This window comes from Lingula anatina, chromosome 1 (assembly GCF_051362555.1).
Source record: "Lingula anatina isolate TDL-2025a chromosome 1, LinAna3.0, whole genome shotgun sequence".
Classification (NCBI taxonomy): domain Eukaryota; kingdom Metazoa; phylum Brachiopoda; class Lingulata; order Lingulida; family Lingulidae; genus Lingula; species Lingula anatina.
Window position 1 is genome coordinate 40,770,998 of NC_141767.1, and position 27,828 is coordinate 40,798,825.

Sequence of the window (27,828 nt, forward strand, 5' to 3'; positions counted from 1 at the left end):
ATCAGTTATCTATATGATTGAAAAATATATAGAGCAACAACTAAAACATTATCAGAATTGCATTCAGTGGGTCTTTTGTCTTTTATAATAACCTTGACATCTCACTAGACAAGGTTTTGAACTTGGAACAAGGGGGCGAGGCTCTGATGATATGGCCTGTACTGCCACTAATGATAAGCATAAGTGATCCACTTATTAGAGAGAGATAAAGCTGAGGGGATAGACTGGAAGCAGGCAATGTTATCCAAACATGCTTGATAAGGAACAATGTCCAGTCTGCCCTAAGTCTATCCCCACCTCCCTCTGCATAAACTGGAAGCAATTTTTATTACAGCTTTAATCTCCTTTTTCCTTAATACAATTTCATAGCTATTCATTATTATTATCATTATTATTGCAAAGTTTATTTTGCACTGATATTTTGCACATTAAATAACCGCTGGATATTTACTACTTAGTATGTAAACAAACCTACATAGCATTATTCAACAAGCTTTTGTAAAAGGCAACCCCAGAATACTGTAAAATGTTTTTTCTCTAAATAATTTGGTGCCCACAAAAAAATTTAAAAATCAAAAATAAATACCACTTGGGCTCACCTTGTATGCACTTTTCTGTGGAGCAATGGGGACAGATGCTTGTTTCCAGCTGTTACTTTGGTTCCCACTCAGCTGCCACAGTGAGCTATCCAGCCCATTGACTGACAGAGATACCCTGAGTGTCCCCACATGGTTTCCCAGCATGTGGAACCAGAACCTGAGGCATCTAGCATTGGCATGTGAGTTAAAACTCTGGCTTGAGAATACTGCACGATCTCCAGGCCGTCGGGGGCTGCTGGCCTCAATAAAAACATAGTATCCTGAAATTTAAAAAAAGAATAATATTTATCATATCTGTTTTATATTTAACATTCTTCATCAAAACAAAGTCTTTTAATATCTTAAAGTCAAAAATAATTTTGTAATGGGCATTCTTACCATAATTTATCATTGTTGTTCTCATTATTATTATCATTAACAGCTTTAATAATTCTCATAGGTCTTTAAAAACAAACACAGTCAGATATGAATCTCATTTCCCATCCCCAAGCCTTACCCACTGCTGTGCCCTTGGTGTGGTCAACACTAGGCCCTGTTCCCTGTGAAGGGGTAACTCCCTGTCTTCTGATCCAGTCAAAGTCATCACTGGCTCCATTGGACCATGTGCATGTATCAGTCTCAAAGTCGCATGAACCTGAGAGTGCCAAGAAAATAAGGGATGTTTTTTGTACCTTTCAAATATTAAATCCTTGTGCATGTGCCATTTCAGCATGCTTCAGTGCATATAGTCATTGTTTTGCAAAAGACATGAAAAACAACTCAAAAGACAGACCAGGAGAGTTAATATATTTGGTAAACATTCAAGTCTATGTATAAATATTACAGCTGAAAACATGCTTTATGCACATATGCAACAAAACACAAGTTCCCAAATTAATTTTACCTGTCTACAACCTGCCTAATATTTTGAACTGGCTTATGCCCCTCTATTAAGCTGAATTTATATAGGAACAAAGTTGGAGGCCTTGTCCTAATTCTTGCTCCTATAACCACAGATAACCCTCCCCCTACATGATTTTCTATTATATAGTGCTACTCCCCCCTACACTCCCTAGCTAATTGCTCTATTTCAATCTAGCCCACATACTGGCATTTCATCTTTGCAAATATTTCTAATCACACATTTTATCTCCAAGAGTCAACAACAGCTACTAGAGCTGAATCTAAATCCTACTGCTGTTATCATGATAATAATAACATTAATTTTAAGATCAACCTATTTAAATATCTCAAAAATCTGCATTAAGATTCCCTCTGTCTTTCAATATCTAAAATAATACAGATATATTTAATTTATCTTTCAAATATGTTTGCATTCACTGATCTTATCAATCCAGAGGAATTTTAGTTTAGTCTTAGGGTGCATTCCCAGAGATTTAGATCAATCCAGAGATTTAGATCTAGATCGACCTAACTCCCTGGGGGTTCACACTAAATTGCAGTCAGCGGAGCGCGCACCATAGTTAATTGCACCCTTACAGCTTTTAGTAGGCGGGACAGACGCTTAAGCTGGCTAAGCTGACAGTAATATAGTGAGACTCCCCACAGGGATAGATCGATCTAAAATCTATGGGAATGGGGTCTTAGTTTACTTAAAGCAAAATCTGGATTAAGTTTTCAAATCAGAGATAAAAGATCCAAAACAGAATATTTTTAAAGTAACAGAATCATTGAAATTTAATCTTTCACAACAAAAAAATTAATTAAAAAATCATTGGAGTTTTAGACTAGATTATGGTCTTATACAAGATAACCTAGGAGTACTAGCGCTCTTTATAATCAATTAATTGTCCCCAAATGCAACTGAATGATAAGAACTCCATTTGGAGAGTTTCAGTTATTTTCTGGAATGTAACAGGAAGTTAATTGAAAATTTCAAATGAAATTAAATATATCCTTAACACTAAACGTTAAGCTAATGTTGTGCAGTTCCTTATAGGCTTTCATGCTCATATATCACATACCTGCTGTAGCACATGCTCCATTGCTGAGTTTGAAGTCATCGATGGCTATATCTCCAGCATAGTTTGTTCCCCTTATAGCTTCAAACACTACCTGAAAGATATCCAGGGGGCGGATAATGATATTATCTTGTCCGAGGTGTCATCATCTATGATCATGTAAAGTACAAAGATCAGGGGGAGGACCACAGATCAACCAGTACGCATGCTGGAGGATCAACGAGTTTATCTGCTATGATGACAGAAGTTATTAACTCAGATGTTGTAGAGCAGTTGGTAAATACTAGGCACCTGGGAGATTAATGTCAGATTGTTTTTCTGATTGGCTTAGATGTTCTAATGCTCAAATCACAGTAATGCATATATATATGATTCTTTAATGCAATTGTCATTTAGCATTTTTTGCTGACAATTTTGAATATTCAAATTGATATTTCAATCATTTCAGCATTTTTACAATGATTATAAACATTTTGTGGCATATGTCAGTGGCCGATTTAAGGGGGGGGGGGGGGCAAGGGGCTCCTAACCCCTTCCCCCTTCAATTTCTGTAAAAAATCACACCAATGGTTCCCTCTTGAAATCAGAATTTTGACTAGCTGAATCATAGTTCTAAACCATATCAAATGGCACTGTTCGCCCTCCTAAAATACCCAAATTTTCCAGGGGCCCTTCAGCAGGCCCCAAACCCCAAGCCAAGGGGAGGGGGGGAGAAGGTTGGCTTCGCATCCGTAGACCCCCCCTTCAAATAATCCTGGATCCGCCCCTGTATGTGCAGCAAATAAATTGAGACAGAGTTGGATTTAGGGGGCTTTTTACATACAGGTTCTTGGGAGGGGGTTGTCAATCATCATTATAAAAGAGAAAAACATAATGAATAGTGTTAATACAGTACACCTTTAAGATTGTAAGAAAAAGTAAACATAAATTTTGTTCATATTGGTGCAACAATTTACATGTCTATGCCTGTATAATAATATTCATCAATCAGCATGAAAAACTGAAAACATCTCTTGGTGCATCAAGAAGTCAGGAAATACTAAGAACTTATACCCCTATGACTACATGGACTAGTTTGTATGTCATTTGTGGAAGGATTTACTATCATCAATCTACGACAAAAACTTACTTGGAATGGTGTCCTTGCATTAACTGTAACCCGGGCAATATTCCAGGCATCGCCCTGGTCAGCAGACTTCGTCCAGATGGGATAACCTAAATTATTCCCCCGCTTGGAGTAGACATTCAATGTCCCAATGTGTTGACCGTACATGTGATACCAAAATTCCAGGCATTGCCGACCCTTGACTTGAAACCGCGGCGTTGAAATTCGTGCTGTATCGTTAACAACACGAGGGGAAGACGTTTCGATATAGATGTAATAGCCTGCAAAGAAACAAAAATGCTTTTAATAACGTGAATTCCCTAGAGATATTCGCATTTACATGTATCACCGCCGTAGCATCGATGTACAATCGAGCACATTTTCAAAAAGTGTACACTGGCTCTCGTTTTCACTGGTCCGTTTTCACCAAAATGAGACTGGTTGAAAGTTGCTCAAGACTAAAACACTTTTTTGCTTCGTTATATATATATATTTAAATATGTTTTAAAACTAGTTCAAATAAAGCCACCTAGTCAGAAATAATTAGGTTATCGATATTAGACAACACCAATTAATTGAAAAAGTATAAGGGTCTTGCAATTGATTCTACCGGCGCACAAAAACGCTGTAAATTTTCATTCAGAATCATCAAATTATCAGTGTATTTATTTTATTTATTGAAAAAGTGGTTTATTCACATCTGTTCCCATGAAGGCATTAGAAAATTTATGAATATCATATTTTGGAAAAATACCCCCCCCCCCCCCCCCCCCAGTTTCTTATATCTAATAAAAGTTCCGCCAAACGTTAATCTTCCATGAATTAGTCGCTTTGCAAATTGATGTTAAATTGTGATCAGTTCCCTAACAACTTAACAAGTAATCATGAAAATGGGCGTGTCTGACTAATTTGTGAACAACAATTCGTGCCCTCGTTTGGCTTTAAGTGTTTTTTGGGGTAGGCCTATCGAACAAGAAATTTTTACAATAGGCCCTATTTACCTAGGCCAGTCTTATACGTGTGGTCAGTGGATGGGCCAGTGGTGCCCGAGGGAGTGGCTCCCTGCTGTCTGGTCCAGTCAAAGTTATCTTTAGTATCCTGTGTCCATCCGCACAGTCCATTCTCAAAATTGCACTGGGTAAGTACAGGGGCTGATGTAGTGCCTCCAGGAACCGCAGTGCCAGTAGGACGAATTGTACCTAGAACAATTAGAATAGTCAAAGCGTTTTAATTAACCAAAGGTGAAATTGTACAATTTCATTGACCTATTTTAATAAAACCGTACATTTTGAAAGTTTTTTTAGTGTAAAGGAGTTTGGTATAAGTTTGTAATACAAGGGTTTTAACTAATATATCAAATTATAACAATACTCAGATTTTAGAATGCAACGAAATAATTAGGATACATTGGGGCCTAACTTGATTATCTTAACAAATGGCATGCTGATCAACTTATACATAATGAAGAACTCGTTCTTTCTTGAATTAAAATTAAAAATTGAAAATATGCAAAGTAAAAAAAAAAGTGCAACTCACTTCCTGACGGGCAATTTCCAGGGAATGACTTAATGTCATCTATGGCTATGTCACCTTGGTAACCACTTCCACGAATTCCCTCAAAGATGACCTACAAAAAGTGAACATTTCTTAATGTTAAGATTTCTCATTTTTATCTGGGTTTTATTAAACGATTTATAATAGGTCTACTTCAACGAAAGAGCTCCGAGCTCGCAATATTAATAATTGTAGATAATTGCAGATAATTGTTTTTTGTTGTTTTTTTCGTAATTATGGTGCCAATTCATATAATGAATCAATGTGGTTCTGATATTTTGATATATTGCACAGAGGATAATAATTGTTATTTTCTAAAAGTCATAACTTCCCCGTACTAAAGAGTTGCAAACGCGTGCCGTTCCTTCCACACCTACACACGCGCAGCCTATTCTCCACTGCCACGATGCTGTAGCAAATTAACTTAATTTAATTTGAAATATTTGACTCATGTATACCTGAAAGTTGCTTTTCCGTGGGAGATTGATGTTAGCCTGTATCCACCGATTTCCTTGGGTCCCGCGCCGGGTCCAAATGGCCTTGCCAAGTGCGTTGTTCGACTTTAAGTACACGTTTAAGTCGTACACGTGCTGGCCGTACATGTGGTACCAAAACTGTAGACACTGGGTCTGCGTCGTGGACATGGTTGCGCTAACAAGTTGGGCCTTGTACCCATTTTGTACTCCAGAAGCTTCGATGTATACGTAATATCCACCTGAAGTTAAAATAATAATAATAATAATAATAATAATACGGTTAATAAAAAAATCTTGTGTCTATTATTCATTTAGGATACTAGAATTTATTTTGGCATTTATGATGTTCGTGTTTTACGAAAAAAGAGCGTGATGTTGATTATAAGCGAGATGAGTTTCAGGACTCCTATTAAACATAGCGCTAACCCATGTAGCAATGGTAACCAAAACATACTACATATACTTTGTATTTGAATATCATTGAACAAATATTGTGTCTCACCTCCCGTCGTATGGTCTCGGGTTGGTCCGGTGTTCTGGGAAGATGTGGTACCTTTTTGTCTTGTCCAGTCGAAATTGTCGGTCGTAGGTTCCTGTTTCCATTGGCATAAATTTGCCTCAAAATCGCAGTCCAATTGGCTCTGGGCCGTAGCCCCTGGATTACAAAGAAAAAATGTCAGTTAAAATGATATTATTGTTGTATTTGCTTACTTTTTTGTGATTATTTAGAAATCACAAACCATACATACATACATACATACATATATACAGGGGTTTGAGTCACAAAAAGTGCACAAAAAGTGTCCGTAAACGTGGACAAGTCTACGTACGGTTGATATCCAGTAAATGTGAAAGTTGACCAGCTCAAAAAATGTGGACCTTATTCGTCTTTTATATTTAACATAAGGTTTTTTTTTAAATTAAAGATAAAAATCTATGAAGTTTGATTAACTAAGTGACTTATTCCGTGCATATACTGTATAACGACGTAGCAAGGGGAGTTGAGATAAAGTAAATCTCAGGTAGTCGCATAAGGAAAAAATTAATGTCATTTAACAAAGTTGTGCTTACTGGCATTTACACTTAATTATTATTATTATTTTTTATTTATTTATTTATTTATTTATTTATTTTCATTTATTTATTTTTTTTTTTTTGGGGGGGGGGGGTTACAGTTGTGTTGTATTTTGAACCCAGTCCATTTTGGTGCCCCCTTACTCTGCAAGCCTTGGTAATCACATAGGCCTACTTTGTTTATCACGATAAGAATAAACAAAGGTCGAAACTATACAGATATCGTGACAGCGGAAGGATACTCCCTTTATTTTTGATTTTTAATAACCAATTTTCTTTAATTATCTCCAATTTGTCGGAAATTAGAATTTCGTACAAGAATGAATTAATTTTAAGTAGAACTCGTAAAGCGTTAGAACGAGAGTGATAACTCAACGTACGCTCTTACAAATTTTAAGCGTCAGCACTGTCCTCGATATGAGGTGCCTTGATTAGACACACCTCTGGACTCGTCCTAAAATAATGGTTACTAAAATGACAAGGGACCTTCCCACCCAGGCCCGTAGCCAGGGGGGGTTCGGGGGGTTCGAAAGAACCGCCCTTTTGCTTGGAAAAGGTCCACTCTGGGTAAATTTGATCTAGTTACATGAAGTTTTTACAGAAAAAAGGTCCACTTTTCCAGAAAAAGAACCCCCCTTTTGAAATTGCTGGCTACGGGCCTGCCGGGCACCTTTACAAATCTGTTTAAGCGAGGTGGGGTGGTCTCTCTTTAAAAAAAATATCAGTCAACGACCGGCCACCCCTTTTCTTTAACGCATCACATTTTTTTTTTTTTTAGCAAAATACGAAAACGCACATATCTGTCATATCTTGCATAACACGGGGAACTAGACCCAAAATTTTAATCACAAGTATGAAATCGCAGTGAAACATTTATAAAATTCAGTTGACTATGACAGCACACTGTGCAGGTTGTTAATCAGGTCAATAATGAAATCACAGATGAAACAAAAAACGCTAAAAATTTTGGCAAAATACTCGTAATGGTAAACAAAACAAACGCTAGTTGGTGGAGACAGAGCTACATTAGAAGGGACACTGCCATTTTATCTTACAGACCTGATGGACCCATCTTCCTGGGTATCAATGCAAAATGGCACGAGGATAAATAATATATGTTAAGGTAAACCCCCTTCCTATGGATCGAAAACGAAGCAACGTGTTTCCAGATATCTGAAGTCTTTATATGAAAATCCAAAAGATAAAGGGAATTACAATGTGAAATACTTAACAGACAAATTTAATTTAAAGTGTCTCTTTCCTTCTGTCAGTCGCGTTCACATGGAACTTCATTGCATAAGAAAAAGGGGGCGTATCTACTCTGAGGTCCCGTAATACCTGAAGATGTCCCAGAGAAAGATAATGCTTTGGTAAACATATCAGCAATGCTGAGGTCATGTATCGAATGCATGAAATCAATAATGGATACCTCAGATTATATACAGGGAGTGGGCAAAGATGACCAGTTAGTTTCGTAAAATGTCCCAAAAATGAATATATAATACCTTGGGGCTCGAACATAGTGTTCGAATCTTATTTTGCTAAAACTACTCAGAATAATCACTCCTCTGGCATGTTCTTGGACTTCAAATGGATAGTCTTATACTTTCATACCAGCAGATCAGGCATACTTAACGCACGAGTGTCTAGACTATAAACCCTTCCATCCCCGATATTCAATAGATGTGAAGAAACCCATTTGCCTTATAAAAAATGAGCGTCAAGCAGGGTCTGGTGTTGGTTCTTGCCTTAGTTATTCTGTTGAAACGAACTTTTGTTAAAGCTTCCAACATGCTCTTTTCCATTTTTTCCCTCCCTACACGCCCTTTTCCATTTCTTCAAAAGATGTATTTTGATTGGTATTAGATTTTTCTTGTGTCCAGCGTTATCCATTTATCTCTATTCTAACATCCCTTACGTTGTTATTTTGAATCTCGGTGTTTCAAAAACTTGTAAATATGCTATGACCAGGTTATCTAACGCTATTCAATCACAGTACTCGCGTTATTTTTATTGTATAAATTCGCCTCTCGTTAAACCTCAAGTCAACCGTTAGAAAAGATATCTTTAATAGTATCTGATTAATTTGAACGTTTGAACTTGCTATACATTTCATTTATATATGAAGCAATATCAATATGTTCACAAGAGATGTAGGTGATTGAATTAACCGAACGACATATGCGTGGAGACTAATGTTATTAATGATTAAAAAATGAAGTGAAAGGAATTCCTGCTTGTTTGGAATATCAACGCACCCCATTGATTAAAATGATAAAATAAAGTTATGTATAATCTAAGCCCAACAATAACACAAGGAAATTGTAAAATTCTCTTTCAGATTATTCAATAACATCCATATATTTTTTGATAACTCTGAAATAATAATGAATTTATATCGCTTCTGTCACGCCCTCAATATTTTTTTTATCTCTTACCTGCCAAGAGGACCACTATAAAAACGAGCTTTTCGGTCATGAAGTCTTTTTTCTCATAAACACCTTCATTGGAAAAAACATAAAACACAGTCTTCCACAGAAGAGAGAGAAGAAAAGACTGTCCGGCTTGCCCTGCGTTGGCAGACTTAAGCCGGCGTTATCAAAGTGGTACCAAGTGTCACAGGGATGAGACGACACTTGATTACGGTCACGTGGCGTTCTGTTTCAGGAAAATTGTCTCTGTGCATGGGTTGAGCATGGCTTTGTATGTTACTGAATAACTTGACATATCTGAAATAGAAAAAGGGGGGCGGGGATAGGGGGTGATGTAAGGCACATGAGAAAATTGTGTGGTGTGGGACTACCTAAACGTTGACAGTGACGTTTTTATTGTAAAACGTGTTTCTACCTGGAGTGTCTAGTTTTCCGGATGGCCCTTCTATTTATAGTGTGCTCGTGGCCTGTGAGGCTATATATGCTTACCAAAAAGATGACCAAGAAGACCAATGACCACTTATCATAATGTTAAAACGCATATTAAAATGTCTAGCTTTTAACTAAGATTTATGGGGATAAAGTAAATGTATAAGTGGGAATAATTTCATTTTAATTGACAGAAATTATTGTTTTTTATGTTATGTGATGTTAATGTTATGTTATGTTATGTTATGTTATGTTATGTTATGTTATTTATTTTTCTGTTTTTGGTCCCCTCGTGTATACACAAACTCTAAGACGGGACGGCCTGACACTGGTATCAGAGTACTGATAACCCGAAGCCACGAAGGGAGGCGTCCGTTGTTAATTATTACCCAATTCAATAGAGGTTTTAAGTACAAAAATGTTCATTCGTTTCTTCTGACTGATATTAATTGATCAAGATTATTCATATGACCCACTGCTGCTTTCTTCAACCTTTGTTTCGTAAAATCTCTTTAACTTTTTTCTCATTTCTTAGAATAGTAAGTTAGCTGATTACAAAAATGGTTTCCGAGTACCGAGGAAATGTACATGCTTAGTCCAGTGATACTTTTAAATGCAGTGGCGGATTTAGGGGAGGACCTGACCCCCCTCCCCCCCTTCGATTTCTGAGAAAAATCACACCAATAGTCTCTTCTTGAAATTAGAATTTTGATTAGCTGAATCATAGTTCTAAACAAAACCAAATGGCACCGTTCCCTCTCTAAAATACAAAAATTTTTCGGGGAACTTCAGCGGGCCCCGAACCCCATGCCAAAGGGGAGGGGGTCGACTTCGCATCCGCGGACCCCCCTTCAAATAATTCTGGATCCGCCCCTGAAATGCACCACTGACATTATGTTAGAACCCAGCTCTGCCGCACTTATTCCACATTTGATACAAAATATGTACGCAAACTTTAAATTTCGGGTCAAGTGTCACCTCGCACCCCCAAGATTTACATGCGCTACGTTTTTATGTCGAATAAAAAAATATCCTTTTAGCATTTTTTCAAAGACCTGTCTACTGGGTTTTGTTTTCAAAACAAACCATAAGTTATCTCATAAAAACCTGGGGATGGAGGTGCAATCGCCCAGTATTATGGTTATTTTCATATGATGCTGATAGTATAACAAAAATTAAAGTTTTCTGCCTCTAAAAGTAACTTTGTTGAAGGGATTTTCAAATCTATTTTCATAGCCTTGCAATAGTGAAAAGGATGCCTACAGGGCATCAAACTAAAGTTAAAACTTTCGCAGTAATGTCTAAACGTAGTCCATTTTACTAAATCGTCTACCAAAAGCAGTCTGCGGCGTAAGCCAGCGGTATTCGCCCGTGGCAGGCACTGGTACATTAATCAGAATGTGTGAATTTAGTGGTCCAACATGGTCGTTAGATTTTTTCTATAAGGTTTTCAAATAGCTTTTGATTAATTTTTTTCTGAATTGTAACTGTTACATCATCATCATTATTCTAAAAACACATCAAGGTTTTGTTATTAGTAATATCTATCCAATCCAATCCAGTCTTATTAAAATTTTTATTAGTAGTGAATCCTGATTCGAACCAGTAGATTTTGGGTAAGTGGTCGTCTGAATGCCTAGTAATTGTAATTTAGTAAGTTGAAAACTTTATGCTTCAGAATGCAAAAGAAAAACTACAAAAAATACCTGTTGCAACCTATAAATATAGATGACAAAATGAATAATTATATTTGGTTTATTGATAGACCTATAGGTTCTACATCTAAAAGTAACTTTATTAAAGAAAGCTAAAATCTATTTTCACAGGCTTGTGATTGAATGACGTACATGTAGCCTATGTGTAGCACTGGCAGGGGCGGATTGAGGCCGTCTTCTGGGTCTTCTGAAAGACGGTCAGATTTTCAAGTTATCATTGACGGTTGTCTAATTTTTCCGTTAAAAGAAGGTCAAAAACAGAGGATGGGTCAACAATGATAATTTGGAAGACTGTGAGATAATATCTTTGGATCCGCCCACGCGTACAGTGCATCAAACTAAAGCTAATCTTTTCGCCGCGTAGCAAGTTGCCCCTCCCCTCCTAAAGATTTTAAAATATGCGAGAGGCCTCTCCATGCCCCCCCCCTCTCTCTCTCTCTCTCTCTCTCTCTCTCTCTCTCTCTCTCTCTCTTTGTCACATGACTGTCATGTGACAGTTTTGAGCATTTCAAAATGGCGATTGTATTAGACAAGGTTCTAACACTGCTTGTTTCGAGAATAGCAAGCGAAGCAACAGATAAATTGTTCAAATCAGGAGGAGATAAAAACAAGGCAGATCTTGTTGGTGAAATTAAAGCATTAAAAGATGCTTTTGATGCGGAGAAAAACAGGTAATGCTTAAATAAACCGTCATGAACACATGATCATGGGTCTGGGGGAAAACGCGCTACTTATTATGATTAAGACGAGCCTAACCGCCAGTACCGGATATTGGTTTGTAACGTTCAGGGGTAATTAGGACTTAACTTTTGCGGCATGCATAAACAGTAGTCGATCTACCACACCTGGGTCTTTTGTTTTTGACAACTGTTCATTCGTCATCGAAGTGCTTGTTCAAAACTACAGACTGATATCTACAGTACTACTATTACCAGTGGCTTCATTAGTAACGTTCCCACACACACAAAATCTAACACGGTTTTCTGTCTATGCGTATATATCCTGAAAATGGTTAGCCTCACTGGCGAGAACAATGGTCGTTTCTCACCCCTCTTTAGGGTTACCCCTGCATGGGTCAACCTAGCATGAAATTTCATGCTTCTCTAAGATCAACCATGCAATTGTATACTAGTCAAATCTCTACCATGGTAGGCCCTATATTGAACTGCATCATGTACATGTACACTCACATGTTCGTACAGGGCATGTGTCTTTTGGGCTTGGGCTTTGGAGTTTAACGGCCTCAGATATGTACATTGTACCTGCAACATTGAATGATATTTTCATAGTGGTAGAGATACGATATTCAACATCGTTTTAAAAGTAAAAGTAAATAATGACAATCTCATAGATATAACATGTGCATTTTAGTTGTAATTTCTATTACAAGTAAAGATTGTGGCATTTTCACTGCTTTACTAAACATTTACTACACTACCAGTATATAAAAATATCACACAAGTCAGTACTGCAGTGTAAGTCAAATCAACTCAGATTTACTATAACTGGTACATATATGCTAAACATTATTTTTTGCACAGAAACATATTTGGCACACATATATAATAAATGTTTGATACCACACTTAATATGCAATCAAAATAAAATGCCATGGCAATTTGTTTTCCTTTCTTCAGGCCACTAGAAGTATCCTTAAAATTCCAGCCAGAATTGAAGGAGATTGCAGAAGACATGTCTGGAAAAATGAAAGAAGAGCTACACAGGACATTTGATACTTTCACATCAGCTGTTGAAAGAACAGTATCTAGGGAAATCAGACATACCACTAGTGCCTTATCTGAACATCTCAATAGAATTATTGTGGCACTGACATCACTACTTGCTTCTGTGGAGGAGAAACTAGCAGCAGCAGAGGAGGCAAAACAAACTGTGCAGAAACTGGGAAGCCTGTTCACTACTTTGAAAATTTTCATTAGGCTTCTTACTGTTTGCTCATTTTTGCTGACATTCTTTTACATCTATAAAAGAACAGACAGTGCAGCTTCTGATTCATCTGGTTCAATGTGGATTAGTTATGGAAGATGTAGACAATTGATTGCACTGACTGTGATGGTCATGGCTTGCCTATCCCCTCTGTGGATCTTTGACCTGAAATTTAATTTTGTAAAGATGATGATCCCAGAATAATTATAAGTATTGATAAATGAAGAGACTAAAAGTGTCAAAGCTTTTTGTTCTTTGGCTTATTAGAGCTATTTATTTTCTTCTTTGTGTGATAAAGACCATTAATACAAGGTGTAAACATAATTTTAAGATTCATAGCACTGAGGAGTTACAGTAAAGTGTCAAATGACAGATGTTTATTTACATAAATTAATGACTGGAACTGTTTAAATCCAACAAAAATAACTAAGTTCAAATTTCATTATTTTGTAATCACATAGTTAGTAAATATATGTCCGATAATATCATTAAAAATACTTGCAAATAAGGTTGCAATGAATACTAAATTTAAATGATAGAGATTGGACTCATTTGCACTCATCGTAAACACTGCAGTTATATATTGAGAAAATCTGTTAAACAATTACATAAAAGAAAAAAATGCAGGTAAAAACAAATTTATTTGTATATTTTCCAAATTTATTTACATCCTTGGAGTGTCAGGTTTGGAGAAGTGAATGCAGTGTATTGTGTAAATATCTAATTAATTCGCCAAAGATATGTATTTAAAATGTAAACGTTGTGTCCTCTGATGAAGTGCGCCCATAAAACAACAGTTTGACTGAGCATGTATCAAGTGAATGTATATTGGGTCCCTGGTCTAAGCAATAAGGTGACTGATTTCTTACATAACAGAAGTGGTTATCTCCCTTCTCTCCCTCCCCCCCCCCCCCCACCCCCGACTTCAGGGTGCCCGTTTTATCGCCCCGTCATTCACATTACAACTGGTAATACCAGTAGTTAACTCGGTGTCTCATCTATGGCATTTTCTTTGGTATCACAGGGGTCTCTAGTATATTATAGTATACGCAGTAAAGTACAATGCAGTACAGTACAGTATTCTATACAAAATCGAAAAAGAGGCGATTCAACAGTTTTCAACTAGCAGCCCCTGTGGTCAGAGAGTACTTATTTGGCACGTCGCTCATTACACCACTGATTCATTTCACGACACAATGGAAGACGGTTTCCATCAGTTCTGATCGATCTCTCAGATTAAGATGATTCAGTGTCGCAATGACTCCGTAATTAGGAACAAAAGCAGCAGATTATCTCTTGAACTTGTTTAAAAATCACTACCAAATGAGAAATCTGATATTTGACCTCTTTTAAAATATTGAGCATAGACCTTTATTAACGATCCACACCAGTGCTCCGTAAATAGTTAACGAATTGAAATAAATGAATAGAAAACCACAGCAACATTTGTATTTCTGAGAGATAATGTTTAATTGTCATATAAAAACAAAAATTACCTATGATGTCGATTTAACGCATCATGTGCAACGCAATGGATTCACAAAACAACTCGAAAAATAAATTGATATCACGTCAGGCATGTTTTTCATTTCAACACGAGTCATTATGTGGCATTTGTAACCCACATGTGACGGCAAAATTTAGCAGCATTGTCTCCACAGAGCATGCATATACCACAGGAAACCTATGTAATCCTTCAGTTGTCCCGCCCTACGCCATAGATAATGTATCGTGCCTTCCTTTTATTATAATTCATAATCACACGGTCTGCTGATAGTCTAGTGAGATTTTTGAAAAAAGGCTCTGCATAAGAGACAAGGGGCATTTTGGGGTAAAAGTTGGGAACCAGGCTTATTAGCACAATTTTGGGATGCTGAATCCGATTTACCCGGTTCCCGAGCGAAATTTTGCGTTTTTAACGGTCTAATTTGCAAAAAAACAAAATGGCCGCCAGATTTCCTATTTTCTGCAATACCTCTGGAACTAGACAGGCAAATATGACAAACGAAGTGTCTTAACCTATATTTTCAGGGTCGAGGAACATTATTAAGATGTTTCTGTTAGAACTAGATTTACGCAATTTTCCTAAATATGCAAATTAGGATCGCCATTACTGAAAAACTGTTTTACTTCTGTATCTCTGTAACTAGGCAAGCAAACATGACAAATGAAGTGTCTACACCTATGTTCTCAGGGTCAGGGAATGTGATAAATCAGATGTCTTGTCTTATGGGTAGCACTGACTTTGCGAATCGTGTCCAAGTATCACCTTTTATTGTTTCTTCCCTGTATCTGTCAAACACAAGTCAATCTGCTGATAGCTAGAACCTGCCTTCAGAACTGCTCTTACGTACGTGTCAGCCAAACTACCAAAGGTCACTGCATTGTCAGGCTTTCCCAGTGAAATTGTCAGTGCTTGCCCATCAATTATAAGGCAAGGTGAGCAGAGGCGGATCCAGGATTATTTGAAGGGGGAGTCCGCGGATGCAAAGCCCCCCCCCCCCCCCCCCCGACTTGGCAACGGGTTAGGGGCCTGTTGAAGGGGACCAGAATTCGAAGGGGGGGGGGGGGTCAGGGCCCGCCTTACGTAATATGTGGCAGTTTCTCTGAGCAGTCCTCTTCGGCTGGTTACAGAATGCGTATAAAAGGGCAGCAGTTCTGCAGAATAAGTCTCTATATTTCGACAACGTCCAGTCAGAAGAGTTTGATATTTTGCAGACTCTTAGCTGACCTTACGGTATGTGAACTAACGGCAGCAACATGCCACACTATTGTTGCATTATGCCAGAATGGACAGAAGCAAACTGCTATTGCCAGACAGCTGAATGTGTCCCAGGGAGCAGTTTCTAACGTCTTACAGAAACACGCCCAGACTGGTGCATTAACACAGAGACCACGGCCAGGATGTCCTAAAGTAACCACCTGAAGGGAAGACCGCTTGCTTCTGCGGTTATGTCGCAACAACCGGACAAAGACAACTCTTGCTGTACAAAATGAGTGGCAAATTACCATTCAAAAGCATGTTTCTAGAACTCTAGTGAATGCAAGGCTTCTTTTAGCTGGTTAACTCTATGAACAGAGCAACATGGTGGGAAAGACGCCATTTGCGTTTCCAGGCACAGCACTGGGCTCATGTAGATTTTTACAGATGAGGCAGGGTTTGAGTTCCACCACCGCGATGGCTGAATCAGAGTCAGTAGGTTTCCAGACGAGTTACTGCACGAAGATTGTGTCACACTACAGTGACTTGTGGCCGTGACAGTATCTGTGTATGGGCCGGTTTCCACTCTGGAGCCAAAACACTATTGGTGGCAATTGACGGAAACCTCAACCAGATAAAATACAGGGACATTTTAGAGAATACTTGATTGCAATTTGCAAGAAGGTACTTCCAGGACAACTTCATCCTGCAAGATGACACTGCCCGACCACACCATGCCCATGCAATAACTGCTTTTCTGCAAAACCAAGAGGTAAACCAGTTGCCTTGGCCGACGTAATTCCCCTGACATGAATTCTATAGAAAACCTGTGGGCATAAATCGCTTGCAGAATCAAGAGCTTACCCGTCCACCCTACAAATCGGCACAAGCTTAGGCAAGCTCTGGCTAATGCGTGTAACACAATACTGGATCATACTCTCAGAAACCTCTCTGCATGGAATGAGGGATCTGGTTGCAGCTAGAAGAGGCTGCACGCATTGTTATCAGTTTCCATTTTTCACATTTGTATTGATGATTCTTTTGTGTCAAAGAAAATCCTTACCAACTGATATTCTTGATAATATCGAGTTCATAAGAATGTAATACCTCGTTATCAGCTATAAAATTATCCATGCGCTGTTTATAACGCTGATTTGAATATTAAATTATTATTTAAATTAAATTTTTGATGATGTATTCACACGGGTTGATTTATTAAAGCCATATCGAACAAGATAACAAGTGTTTTTTCATCCATTACTAATATATGGGAAAAATTCAAAGAAAATATGTTTGAAAAAAATCCATTTTAAATGTGAAGTCTGTACATTGCATCACATGAATTACTTGATTCAGCAAATCCCTCCATTGCATTAATAAGGTAATCTTTTTTAAATCTAGGTAAAAGGGGCCATTTTGTGATCCAATATGTTTACATCCCAATGGATGTAATTGCAAAATTCAATTCAGATTCGAATAATTGCTACAGTGTGACAGTGTAGCACTCATTGCTGATTTGATTATAGTGAAAATGTCTTAATCACTTTCCCGCTGAAAACATGGGTGTGGGCACTTCATATGTCATGTTTGCTTGCCTAGTTAACGTAAAAGCAGTTCTGAAGGCAGATTCTAACTATCAGCAGAAACAATAAAATATGCTACTCGGACACGATTCACAAAGTCAGTGCTACCCATAAGACAAGACATCTGATTTATCACATTCCCTGACCCTGAGAACATAGGTGTAGACACTTCATTTGTCATTTTTGCTTGCCTAGTTACAGAGATACAGAAGTAAAACAGTTTTTCAGTAATGGCGATCCTAATTTGCATATTTAGGAAAATTGCGTAAATCTAATTCTAACAGAAACATCTTAATAATGTTCCTCGACCCTGAAAATATGGGTAAAGACACTTCATTTGTCATGTTCACCTGTCTAGTCCCAGAGATATTGCAGAAAATAGGAAATCTGGCGGCCATTTTGTTTTTTTGCAAATTAGACCGTTAAAAACACAAAATTTCGCTTGGGAACCGGGTAAATCGGATTCAGCATCCCAAAATTATGCTAATAAGCCTGGTTCCCAACTTTTACCCCAAAATGCCCCTACTATTCATCTTTTGTGGATATCCCACTAGACTATGAGATAGTTTGTTCTTATTGAGCCCTCACAATATAACTGGAAACACGACTTGTCATTGACTCATACCAGGACCCCCGCGTTCTACTGCTGATGTCAATTTTTCGATCGTTGGCACAAACAATGTCAATATTTCATTAGGATTTCAATGTAACTCGAGCCCCAGTCAATATTGTAGACGTTGCTTTTTATCGGGTTGCAATTACTGCAAGTCATAATTTTTACTGCAATCAATGTCACTTTGGTAACTCCATTATTCGAAATCCTAAAGAAGAAAGTTGTTTGTTTTTGGTGGGATATATGTGTTAAAGATCCTTTTCTGTTTACAGCTGCCATAGAGAATTCAACATATAAGTTGTGCTGTGAATCATTACGCGATCAAACAATTACGTGCAAGAGTTATTAATGTTTTGCATGCAACAGTAATCAATTAACACGAGTAAGGTGTATACAGGGCGAGCTAGCAATGTCATAAAATTTTCAACAGCAGGACATCACCCTTTTTTTGGGACTGTAGGAAGTAAGTGAGGAAAAATCTTATTTTTCTATTAACACACTAACTCATTAAAGTCGGTATCCTCTTTACATAGACATCTGTGTCAATCTTTTTGGTGAAATATAATACAACTGCGGCTGCAACTTAGCGTTCTGTCTAAAATCAGCTTGGTATGGAACAGGGTCGATGAAATAGTCTTAATACCGACCAAATAATCATGAAATTTAAATGCATGTGCATACCAAGCATGATGATATTAATAAAATTTAAAAATCCGTTTTTCAGGGCGTTACCATGTCTAACAGCGCAACAGAGTGCCCCAGCAATGGCATAGAGAGTCACTCTATTAGCCATGGCTCTCAAATGTTAGCAGAAAAAATTGCTGATCACATGGAAGAAATTAACTCTCCTCGATCTATTGAAGACATGAATGAAAGTTTCAACAGGTGTTTATCATCTCCTAATCCTTATGACGCGGTGAAATTCAAAAATGCATTATTCAAAGCTGCAAGCTTGAATGACTGTGACAGATTAGAGGCTCTCGTAGAGCTAATCAAAAGAAAAGATATCCCGATTACTGATTTTTACAGAGAAGGCAATGAGACCCCGCTCCATCATGCTGCAACTTTCAGCAATCACTCTGTCATGGAAATCCTGGTGACAGAATATCCCGATATGGTTCATGAGCAAAGAAATAAAGGTGCACTTTACGCCGGTCAAACTGCCTTACACATAGCAGTAGCGAGGAGAGATCTCTATGCAGTGAAAATGCTCTTGTCCCGTGTTTCTCTGGCAACTTCGGACCAAAACTGTGTTTCAGGCGTGGACGACAAGAAGAATACAAATAAAACTAAAAAGATAAGAAATAAAGAAACGCTGCTGCATGCCAAAGTTGTAGGGGATGAATTTGTTGGTACTTGCATGGAGGCAGAGCTTGTCCTTGCAATAGCAGCATGGAACGCCGACTTGCAGATGGTACGAGAACTGTTAAATCAAGGCGCTCTACCCTACAAACGGGACAGTAAAGGGAGGACTGTTTTTCATACACTTGTGTATCTCGCTTCTATGGAAGGGCCAAAAAGTTCTGGCGTCGTTTCAGAATCTACACAGAATGCAAAGATGTCCAGTCACAAATCTAACATTATAAAGGAGACGTTACGCCTTATCTCATCATTGGAAAAAACAAAAACAGCACACGAGAAGTTAGGCAAAGTCACAGATAGTATTTCAGACTCTTTGTGTGAAGCGGGTCCCTCTATTGAGATCACTGACAAAATCAAAGAAGCTTTGAGAGAACTTTCATCTGTTGGACATTATACTGCTTCAAAAACTAAAGTTATCAAAGAAAATCTCTCAACACTTGCTTCAATGGAACAAGTTACCACACCCGTTGAAAATGACAACCGTGACAGAATAAAAGAGACGTTTCAGGAATTGCTTGATAAAACAGACATCTCAGACATGCCACAAGTCTTTGCCTCAGATCCGCAGAAAAAGCGAGCTTACATCCAAGCTTACTTGTTATCTCTACGCGACGCCCAAGGATTGACTCCCTTAACACTTGCAGCAAAGCTCGGAGTACATGGTTTATTTGAGCATATCATCAATTTAGAAAACACATACAAATTTTTGGATGATACCGATGTGGTGAATGACATTTACCTTTATGATGTCACTGACATAGATAGTGCAGTTCGTTTCAATGACAGGACATCAGCACTGGAGAGAATTCCATTTGATAAACCCGAAGAGGCTTTCATTTTCATGGAACTGTCGCCCATTCGCGAAATGGTGTCAGCGAAGTGGAAGGAGTACAGGAAATATTATTTTTTGTGGGGATTCTTTCACTTATTGGCCATGGTAGCGATAACATTATGCTGTTGTTTTAGACCTCTTGATCTAGAACCCCAGTCTGTTTTGAATCCTAATGTTTCTAGATCAATTGGCCAGGCGGCTTTTTCACATCTGACACAAATGTATTCAAAACCCATTGACATATTGAGAGCAACTTTTGAGATCAGTTTTGGCACATCGTGCTTTTTTATCCTTTCGTTCGAAGTGATATACGAAACCATTATCCACAAACACTTTCCATTCATCAACAGAATTCTTGGAAACGGTACCTATAGGCTCACTTACATAGCGTTTACTTTTTCTACCGTTCTTACATTTTTGTTCAGGCTGTTTGCATATCACTACGAAGAAATTCCTATGGTGGCAATGTTAGTCTCGGGCTGGTACTTTACACTTTTCTTCACAAGGGGCTTTAAAAAGTTTAGTTTCTTTACCGTCATGATCCAGAAAGTCTTTTTTGGGGATCTGTTTCGTTTCTCAGTAGTGTTCATTGTTTTGCTATCGGCGTTTTCATCAGCTATGTTTGTTAGTTTCCAGAATGTTCCAGAAAAAATCCCCGAAGAGTTTGCAGACTATCTCAGCACCATATTTACTTTGTTTAAACTTGCGCTTGGTTTGGCCGATATTGAAGTTCTCAGTCAAACAAGAAGGCCATGGCTGACAATTGTATTGTTTCTACTTTTTGTTGTTTTGGCATACATTTTACTCGTAAATATGCTAATCGCTCTTCTTTCCGAAACTTGTTCTGTAGTTGCAAAAAACAAAACAGCCCAGTGGAAACTGCAGAGATTATCTATAACTCTCCTCATCGAAAGAAGACTTCCAAAAAGATTGCGAAAATCATGCGGGACCGAAAAGTATTTGAAGGTCTTTCGAAATCCTCCTGGTGATGGGCAAATGGATGACCTTGTGCATCAGTCGGCTGCTCTTGCTATGTCCTTCCTTCGTATACCAGCCATGCAGAAACGTATATTTCAGAGAGTGAAAGCGGCCCCTAGCTCATCATCCAACTCGTACGTTACGGCCTTGAACAGAATCACTACAGACTGGTTGAATAGAATACATGCAACGAATTTTACTTCTCGAGAGACAAACAATATGAATAAGAAGACCACTGCAAGAAAACATGTCAAAGCAAATGGGGTGCTGAAGAAAGCTATAAATCAAGTTCTACCAAGCTACGGCAATGTTTCAACTTCGTCACCAACAGAAAATTGTTTAAAAACTAACAACCTGACAGTTTCCGTAAACCCGACTGCTATGGCAATATCCATGCGAGATAACATGCTGTCCACAATTCCAAAACTTAACGATAGCCTTGAAATTGCTAGTGTAGACAAAAACATAGGTGAAAATCTGAAAAAAGGACAACAAACCAAACAAGAGCATTTTCAAAAGGACCTGCATGAGACTGGCGAGAGAAGACGTCGGGCGAAGAAAAAAAAGAGCAAACAAAAAGACCAAAGAAATGAAACTAAAGTACCAGCATCAACATCGTTTAAGCCCATAGAAAACGTTAATGAGGTGGGTTCATCTCCACAAAATCCATCTGAAAACAATCTGGCCACAATCAATGCAGAACAAGAGCGGTCAGAAATTGAAAATGATGATGATCAGTGCGCCAAAGAATATGGAGAAGAGGAAAGTCAATACCATGCCAATGAACTTAAACAACAGATCAATCAGAAAAGCACTCTGACATTTCCGTGTGAAACCAATGCAGTTCCGAAAGATGTCAAATCAAGACATAAAGGAAAGCATTTAGAATTAAGAAGCCAAATGGTGTCGACTCTTCCACAGGTTGAAAGCACTCTTCCTTTTGACCAATCTGTGACAAATACAGAATTTTGGTTGAAAGACAGTCAGCAGTATTCAGAAAATGAAAAAGCATCTTTGCTGTCTGAAAATAACACAGATCAAAGTGCCATGGAAAATTAACATAGGAAGAGAAGACTTCCTCTCTTAGGAATGAGAAAACTATGCACTAAAAAACTTTGATTGTCGAATTTGTAACATGACACTTTTTTGTAACAGCTTTGAGTGATATGGTGGATACAGGGAAATTACCAATAGGGAATGTATAATGACCCATGTATCAAAGAAGAACGACAAAATTACTTGAGATTACAATTTGAATTGTTTTTTCGAGGAGGGGGAAGAGCACCCTGAGTGTAAGAGGTCACTGAATGGACTGAAAACTCAACTCTATTTTCAACATGCCTCTAACCCACTGAGTGATGTCCCCAGTGACCTCTGAAAGCCTGGGTAGGTGAGAGATGCTTTAACCCTTTCCCTCCTGTCCTAGAACTGCCAGTCGCATGTAATCAAGAAACGTTTAAATAAATCGCTTTTATTTATATATATTTTTTGCAATGGACTCACTCCCTTCATATCTTTTTTATTTAAAAAAAAATTATATAAAAACATGGCAAGAGGATGAAACAGTACCATAACCAAGCCGAAATGATTAACATTTTTGCAAAATATAACATTTTGATTTGTTTTCTCCGAAACTCATAAAATTAAATACAGACATTCAATAGTTGAGAAACTATATACCCAAAAGGTACACAAATCTTGAGCTTTGGGACTTTATCATTATAGCAAATTAAAAAATAAAAAAACGAAAAAAAAATTTCCTGGAAATGTCAAAATTTGTCCCTTTATCAACAGAGATACAATAGGCAAACAGTTCACAAAAATGCGATCTCTAACACCATTTTTTAGTTGAGTTTCTAATTTTAGTCACTAGGCATACAAGCCAGTAAGGAGGCTGATGAATAGCCATGATTGTAAATGGAAAAATCAGATTTATTGATTGTAATTTTTTCTTAAGGGTTTTAAGCAGAGTATACTTTGGTGATTAAAAAAAACTTCTGAAATTGAAGTGATTTTTTCTTTGCTAATGCACATTTTATGATTAAGACTTTTGGTTTCTATGAAAAACTTACTCAAGATTAAATGTACTTTAATAAAATTTTTTTCTATGATATTCATGAAAGGCAATAGGCAATATAATTTTGTATGTCAAAGTCTTTTGAATAACTAAAAGTTAAGCAATCCACATGGCAGCAAAGATATTTTCAAAACGAGTAAAGAAGCTGTATACCTTTTTCGAATTAGAAAAATGATGTTATCTAGAATGCTCACCCTAAAATTAATAGAGTGCAAAAACTCATGAAAAGAAAAGGAAATTTGCTTTTCATACACCAGTAAATGGTTTTAATGGCAAATTATGTTTTGAAGGTCTTCTTATATCTTATACAAGGAATTTCAATATATGCTTTGGGATTTTTATTGCAATAAAATGCTAACAAACATTTTTTTAAGGTTGTTACTTTCAACATCAGTCAAAAGAAATAAGCAACACGATCACTAACAGTAACAATTTGTGTTTTGTTATTCAAATCTAACTAACGCCACATCGTTTTTAAAGTAGAAAAAAATAAATAAAAAATCTAACCTGTTCAAATATAATTTTAAAATGGAAAAGAAAACGCACAAAGTGAAATGAGGCTGTCTCTACCACAGGGAATGTTGAGATTTCAATGTCCTTAAATACTCAAATTCAAGGCAGGCGCGTAGGAAGCAGATCTTTTTTTTTTTTTTTTTTTTTGGGGGGGGGGGTTAACCATTTTGAAAGAAAATAATAATTAGAGATGGAGGGGGGAAGATAATGACAAAAATATGTGCCCATTGTATATTGCCTGGTTTAGCGATAACTTAGATGTGTACTTATTTGCCTGAAACTGTAGAATGACTTAAATACCCATTAGCCCCCTGCTTCCTGCGCCAAGGACTGACGTGTTTGGAAAAAGTGGGTCCTTTACTTATGTAAACACATAAAGAGTGATGGTTGGCAAATGCTAAAACATCGTTTACAACACCAAGAAAAACAATCTTTCTTACATCAAATTCCCATATACAATCCTCTAAGCACGAAAGCCTACAGTACTCTAAACATATACACATCTAGCTGGTAAATCAACAGTTCCCATGACAACAAAAATATCTGCAATCTATAGGATACTCCTACAAAAACCTAACATCATAATAAACATTAATTTCATGAAAATCAATTAACTTGTGATTAATTGTACTTTTAAAAATTGACCAAATTATTATAATTAATTTATATAACTATATGCTTTGTAGACTTGACATAAATTTTAGCTTATCAATAAAATGTCTTAATCAGGCAAATGTTTGCTGTGTTACAGCTAGTTGCAGTGCTCTCTCTAAATTATGTAAGAACTCAAAACATAAATTTAAGCAATTTAAGTAAATCTGTTTCTTATTTATCACAGTCCAATTCAGGCATCAATTCAAGAACAATATTTGATATTGAAATTATTTGTTATCCTCTTGCTTCTCACAGTCTTCATACATATACATGCTGTTTGCGATGCAAACTTCTCTTTGGTGCACCCTTACCCTAGAATTAAATTAATCCTTAATTTGAATACCCTGAATTTAATACAACAAAAATATCATTGGCGTTTCTTAAAAACAGCTTCGAAATATTTGGATAGAAAGTATGTGCTATGGTTGAGCTGATGTTACATTATGGTTTTATATTGCAATAATTTTGAGGACTGGATTATCAAAATAGAAAGAGATACATTTTTTTTTTAATTATTCTAAACTTTAAAGTAAACATAGCTATAAAGCCAGCTTTTATTTACTTTTGGACCTTTTGGTTTGGGTATAAGCTTTTAATTAATTTTGGACTTTCTCATTTGTAGTCATGAATTAAGACAACTTTTCTTTTTCTATTTCCCTTTGCAATTTTATAAAAATACCACTATGAGTAACTCTACCAATCATTGTTTCAGATGTTAACTCTCATAAAGAATCAAAATTTGAAAAAAAGGCAGGAAATACCTTGGCACTTTGATGGAGAATACTAGTTAATCTGTTTCGTGTCCTACTTGTGTCCAGCTTCCTTGTTCTTATGTCTGTACCTGTAAAAAAATGAGACAAAATAAGGCCTAATTTTCACATTTAAATTTTATATTACCCAATTCTTTATTTTAGGACAATGTAAAATATGTTGTGTCAGCATATCTATAACCTATAATAATAGCTAACTGGTATATAACCAGTCTTGGTATTATATTTCACTGCTATTCCTCTACTCATAAACTTAAAATCACTTTTTTGTTTTATATATATATATATATATATATATATATATATATATATATATAATTTGTTGTTTGTTTATTAATATGAAAACAAAAAATAACCCTTAAATAATGAAATGGAATATACATTTGTCAAATCAATAAAAATCAATATAGAAACATTTGCATTGCAACATGATATTGATTATTTCTGTTCAAAGTCCATTTTTTGTAAAATCGAAGTTATACCCATTTTTTCTTCTTTTCCACTTTGTGATATCTTTACTTGTTTTTCTCTGAGGCTATGAATCTCTTCTGACATTCTACTTATGCAGTTTAATACATTTTGCCTTGCCTTAATCTAGAAAAAAAGTTTATGATTAGAGTTCAATATTATACTTTCTACTACATTTCATTCTCTTCCATAACCAAGATAGTAAAACATGCTCATATTTTATCTTTTCCCCAAAAAATCAAAGCTCATAACATAACATGTAACATGATAAAATACACTGATATGCTCTTAAATGATTTTATAAATGAGGCATTTCAACGCATGATGATATATTAGATGATCAACCAGAACTACTCTTATGTCTGTTTATCATCCCTAACACCAATAAAGGTTGAAAACAGGCATAGACTAATTGAAGATAGATAAAAATTTTTAGTAGAATTAAACACATTGAGTCATTTACTGGACAGCTCAATAAAAAAATTACCATACCAATGATTAGTGGAATTGGTCTAGACAAGATCGATCACAACTGCACAAGTAAAAAAAAGATGAATCATGCAGATCTTTCTTAACAATTCATTTTTTCAAAGATCATGCTGAAATTTGAAGTAAAGAAGTATTTTCTATTAATGTATGTACATGCATCCTTGTAACAAATATGCTTTTCCCCCTTATATTAGAGTTGACTGATATACCAAACCTGTTTTTGCAAGGCAATTCTACTCTTCCGTGTTGTGCTTGACATAATTTCACATCTTTTCTTGGCCTCTGGAGAAAGTTTGAATGTGTACATATCTGGATTCAAATTATTTTTTTGTGAGGATGTCTTCTTATCTGCTTTGGCTGTGGCACAATCTAAGCCCACAGCTGAAGTAATTAAAGTCGACTTAAGAATATTCTCTTTGTGTGAAACAATGACAGTGGGATCCACCAGCTCATCCCTAATGCTACTTGCCTCCAGATCTGGTGCAGTTTTAGCCTCCTGAGGAGAATGTTGGTATGAATCTTCTGGTAACTTTTGCGTAACATGAACAGTGTCATATGTTGGGCAGCTTTTGCATGTCCAACTTGCCTTGTTTTTTGTGTTGGTTTTGTTAGTTTTCTTAGTTCTCTGCTGTGTGTCACCCAAACGTGGTAAAGCTGGTGAGGTGTCCAATTCATCTAATATATATGGATTATGAGAAGTAGCCACATTAATTACATTGTGGCTGCTTTTTCTTGGAACTTTAAAGCCTGTTTTTGGTGTTTTAGGCATCTCCAAAGGACTGGTTTTATTTGGACCTATCAAGAAAAAACACTATACTAGTTGCATGTAGTACATGTAATAGAAATGAGTTTCAGTATTCATCAATCTACCAGTATGGAATAGACCTATTTGTCTAGTTGTAGAAAGAGAAAATACTCAGGAAACCGTCCAATCATTTCATCATTTCACATAATAACTTGATGTTAAATAAAATTTTAATGAAATACTGTGCAGCCATAATGAAGTGTCTTCAACACCATCGTCATCACTACCAGGCATATAATACAGTGTTCACTAGCCCGTATTATTATTATTATTACTATCACATTAGCCTCTACCACTCCTATTCGCGTTTTAAATATCAACAGATGAGCAAGCTGAGTAAATATTAAAATAATTACAAATGTAAATGGGGGTGCGCTTTATTATTACAAAACAGGTACATGTAGTGCGTGTGCGTCAGCACAACTGCGACAATGCCCACCTGAGTTATACCGGCAATCTGACAGGAAACAATTTACAGCTGCAGCAACACACACAAAAGGTGCCTATTTCATTATTTTTAACTTGATATGACGGACACTTTGCATTTATACAACTTATCAACTCATTATATCAATCAGTCTGGCATACTTCCGTCTTCATAAGAAATAATCGTGAATACGCGAAGCTTCACATTTGCAGCCGACAGACGAGACAGACGTCAATTGCATGATCGCTTAAAGTAATGTAAATATGT

General features: G+C 36.8%; 4 protein-coding genes across 5 annotated transcripts in view; 2 read left to right on the forward strand and 2 right to left on the reverse strand.

Annotated features, from left to right (window-relative positions):
• LOC106164417 (uncharacterized) overlaps nt 1-9,355 on the reverse strand; it is a 104,467-nt gene extending 95,112 nt beyond the window's left edge. For both annotated transcript variants that reach the window (XM_087002878.1, XM_087002877.1), the window contains exons 1-9: nt 9,208-9,355; nt 6,198-6,350; nt 5,678-5,934; nt 5,202-5,292; nt 4,667-4,864; nt 3,690-3,946; nt 2,564-2,654; nt 1,096-1,233; nt 600-859 (exon numbers count right to left, since the gene is read on the reverse strand). In XM_087002878.1, the coding sequence (XP_086859004.1) occupies nt 600-859; nt 1,096-1,233; nt 2,564-2,654; nt 3,690-3,946; nt 4,667-4,864; nt 5,202-5,292; nt 5,678-5,934; nt 6,198-6,350; nt 9,208-9,247 (1,485 nt within the window). In that variant the 5' untranslated portion in view covers nt 9,248-9,355. The remainder of the gene's footprint in view (nt 1-599; nt 860-1,095; nt 1,234-2,563; nt 2,655-3,689; nt 3,947-4,666; nt 4,865-5,201; nt 5,293-5,677; nt 5,935-6,197; nt 6,351-9,207) is intronic.
• A 2,472-nt stretch (nt 9,356-11,827) lies between these two features.
• On the forward strand, nt 11,828-13,532 carry LOC106164437 (uncharacterized). The gene is made up of 2 exons (XM_013542334.2): nt 11,828-12,016; nt 12,983-13,532. Exons 1-2 carry the CDS (start codon nt 11,859-11,861, stop codon nt 13,491-13,493), a joined length of 669 nt encoding a protein of 222 aa, XP_013397788.1. The 5' UTR covers nt 11,828-11,858; the 3' UTR covers nt 13,494-13,532.
• A 4,648-nt stretch (nt 13,533-18,180) lies between these two features.
• LOC106164420 (uncharacterized) lies at nt 18,181-23,384 on the forward strand. Its single transcript, XM_024076928.2, has 2 exons — nt 18,181-18,649; nt 18,911-23,384. The coding sequence occupies exon 2, from the start codon at nt 18,920-18,922 to the stop codon at nt 22,415-22,417; it is 3,498 nt and encodes a 1,165-aa protein (XP_023932696.2). The 5' UTR covers nt 18,181-18,649; nt 18,911-18,919; the 3' UTR covers nt 22,418-23,384.
• An 819-nt stretch (nt 23,385-24,203) lies between these two features.
• On the reverse strand, nt 24,204-27,814 carry LOC106164436 (uncharacterized). The gene is made up of 5 exons (XM_086995583.1): nt 27,574-27,814; nt 26,544-27,124; nt 25,855-25,966; nt 25,364-25,443; nt 24,204-24,914 (listed from the first exon to the last, which is right to left on the reverse strand). The coding sequence occupies exons 2-5, from the start codon at nt 27,096-27,098 to the stop codon at nt 24,861-24,863; spliced, it is 801 nt and encodes a 266-aa protein (XP_086851709.1). The 5' UTR covers nt 27,099-27,124; nt 27,574-27,814; the 3' UTR covers nt 24,204-24,860.
• Between the last annotated feature and the right edge of the window lie 14 nt (nt 27,815-27,828).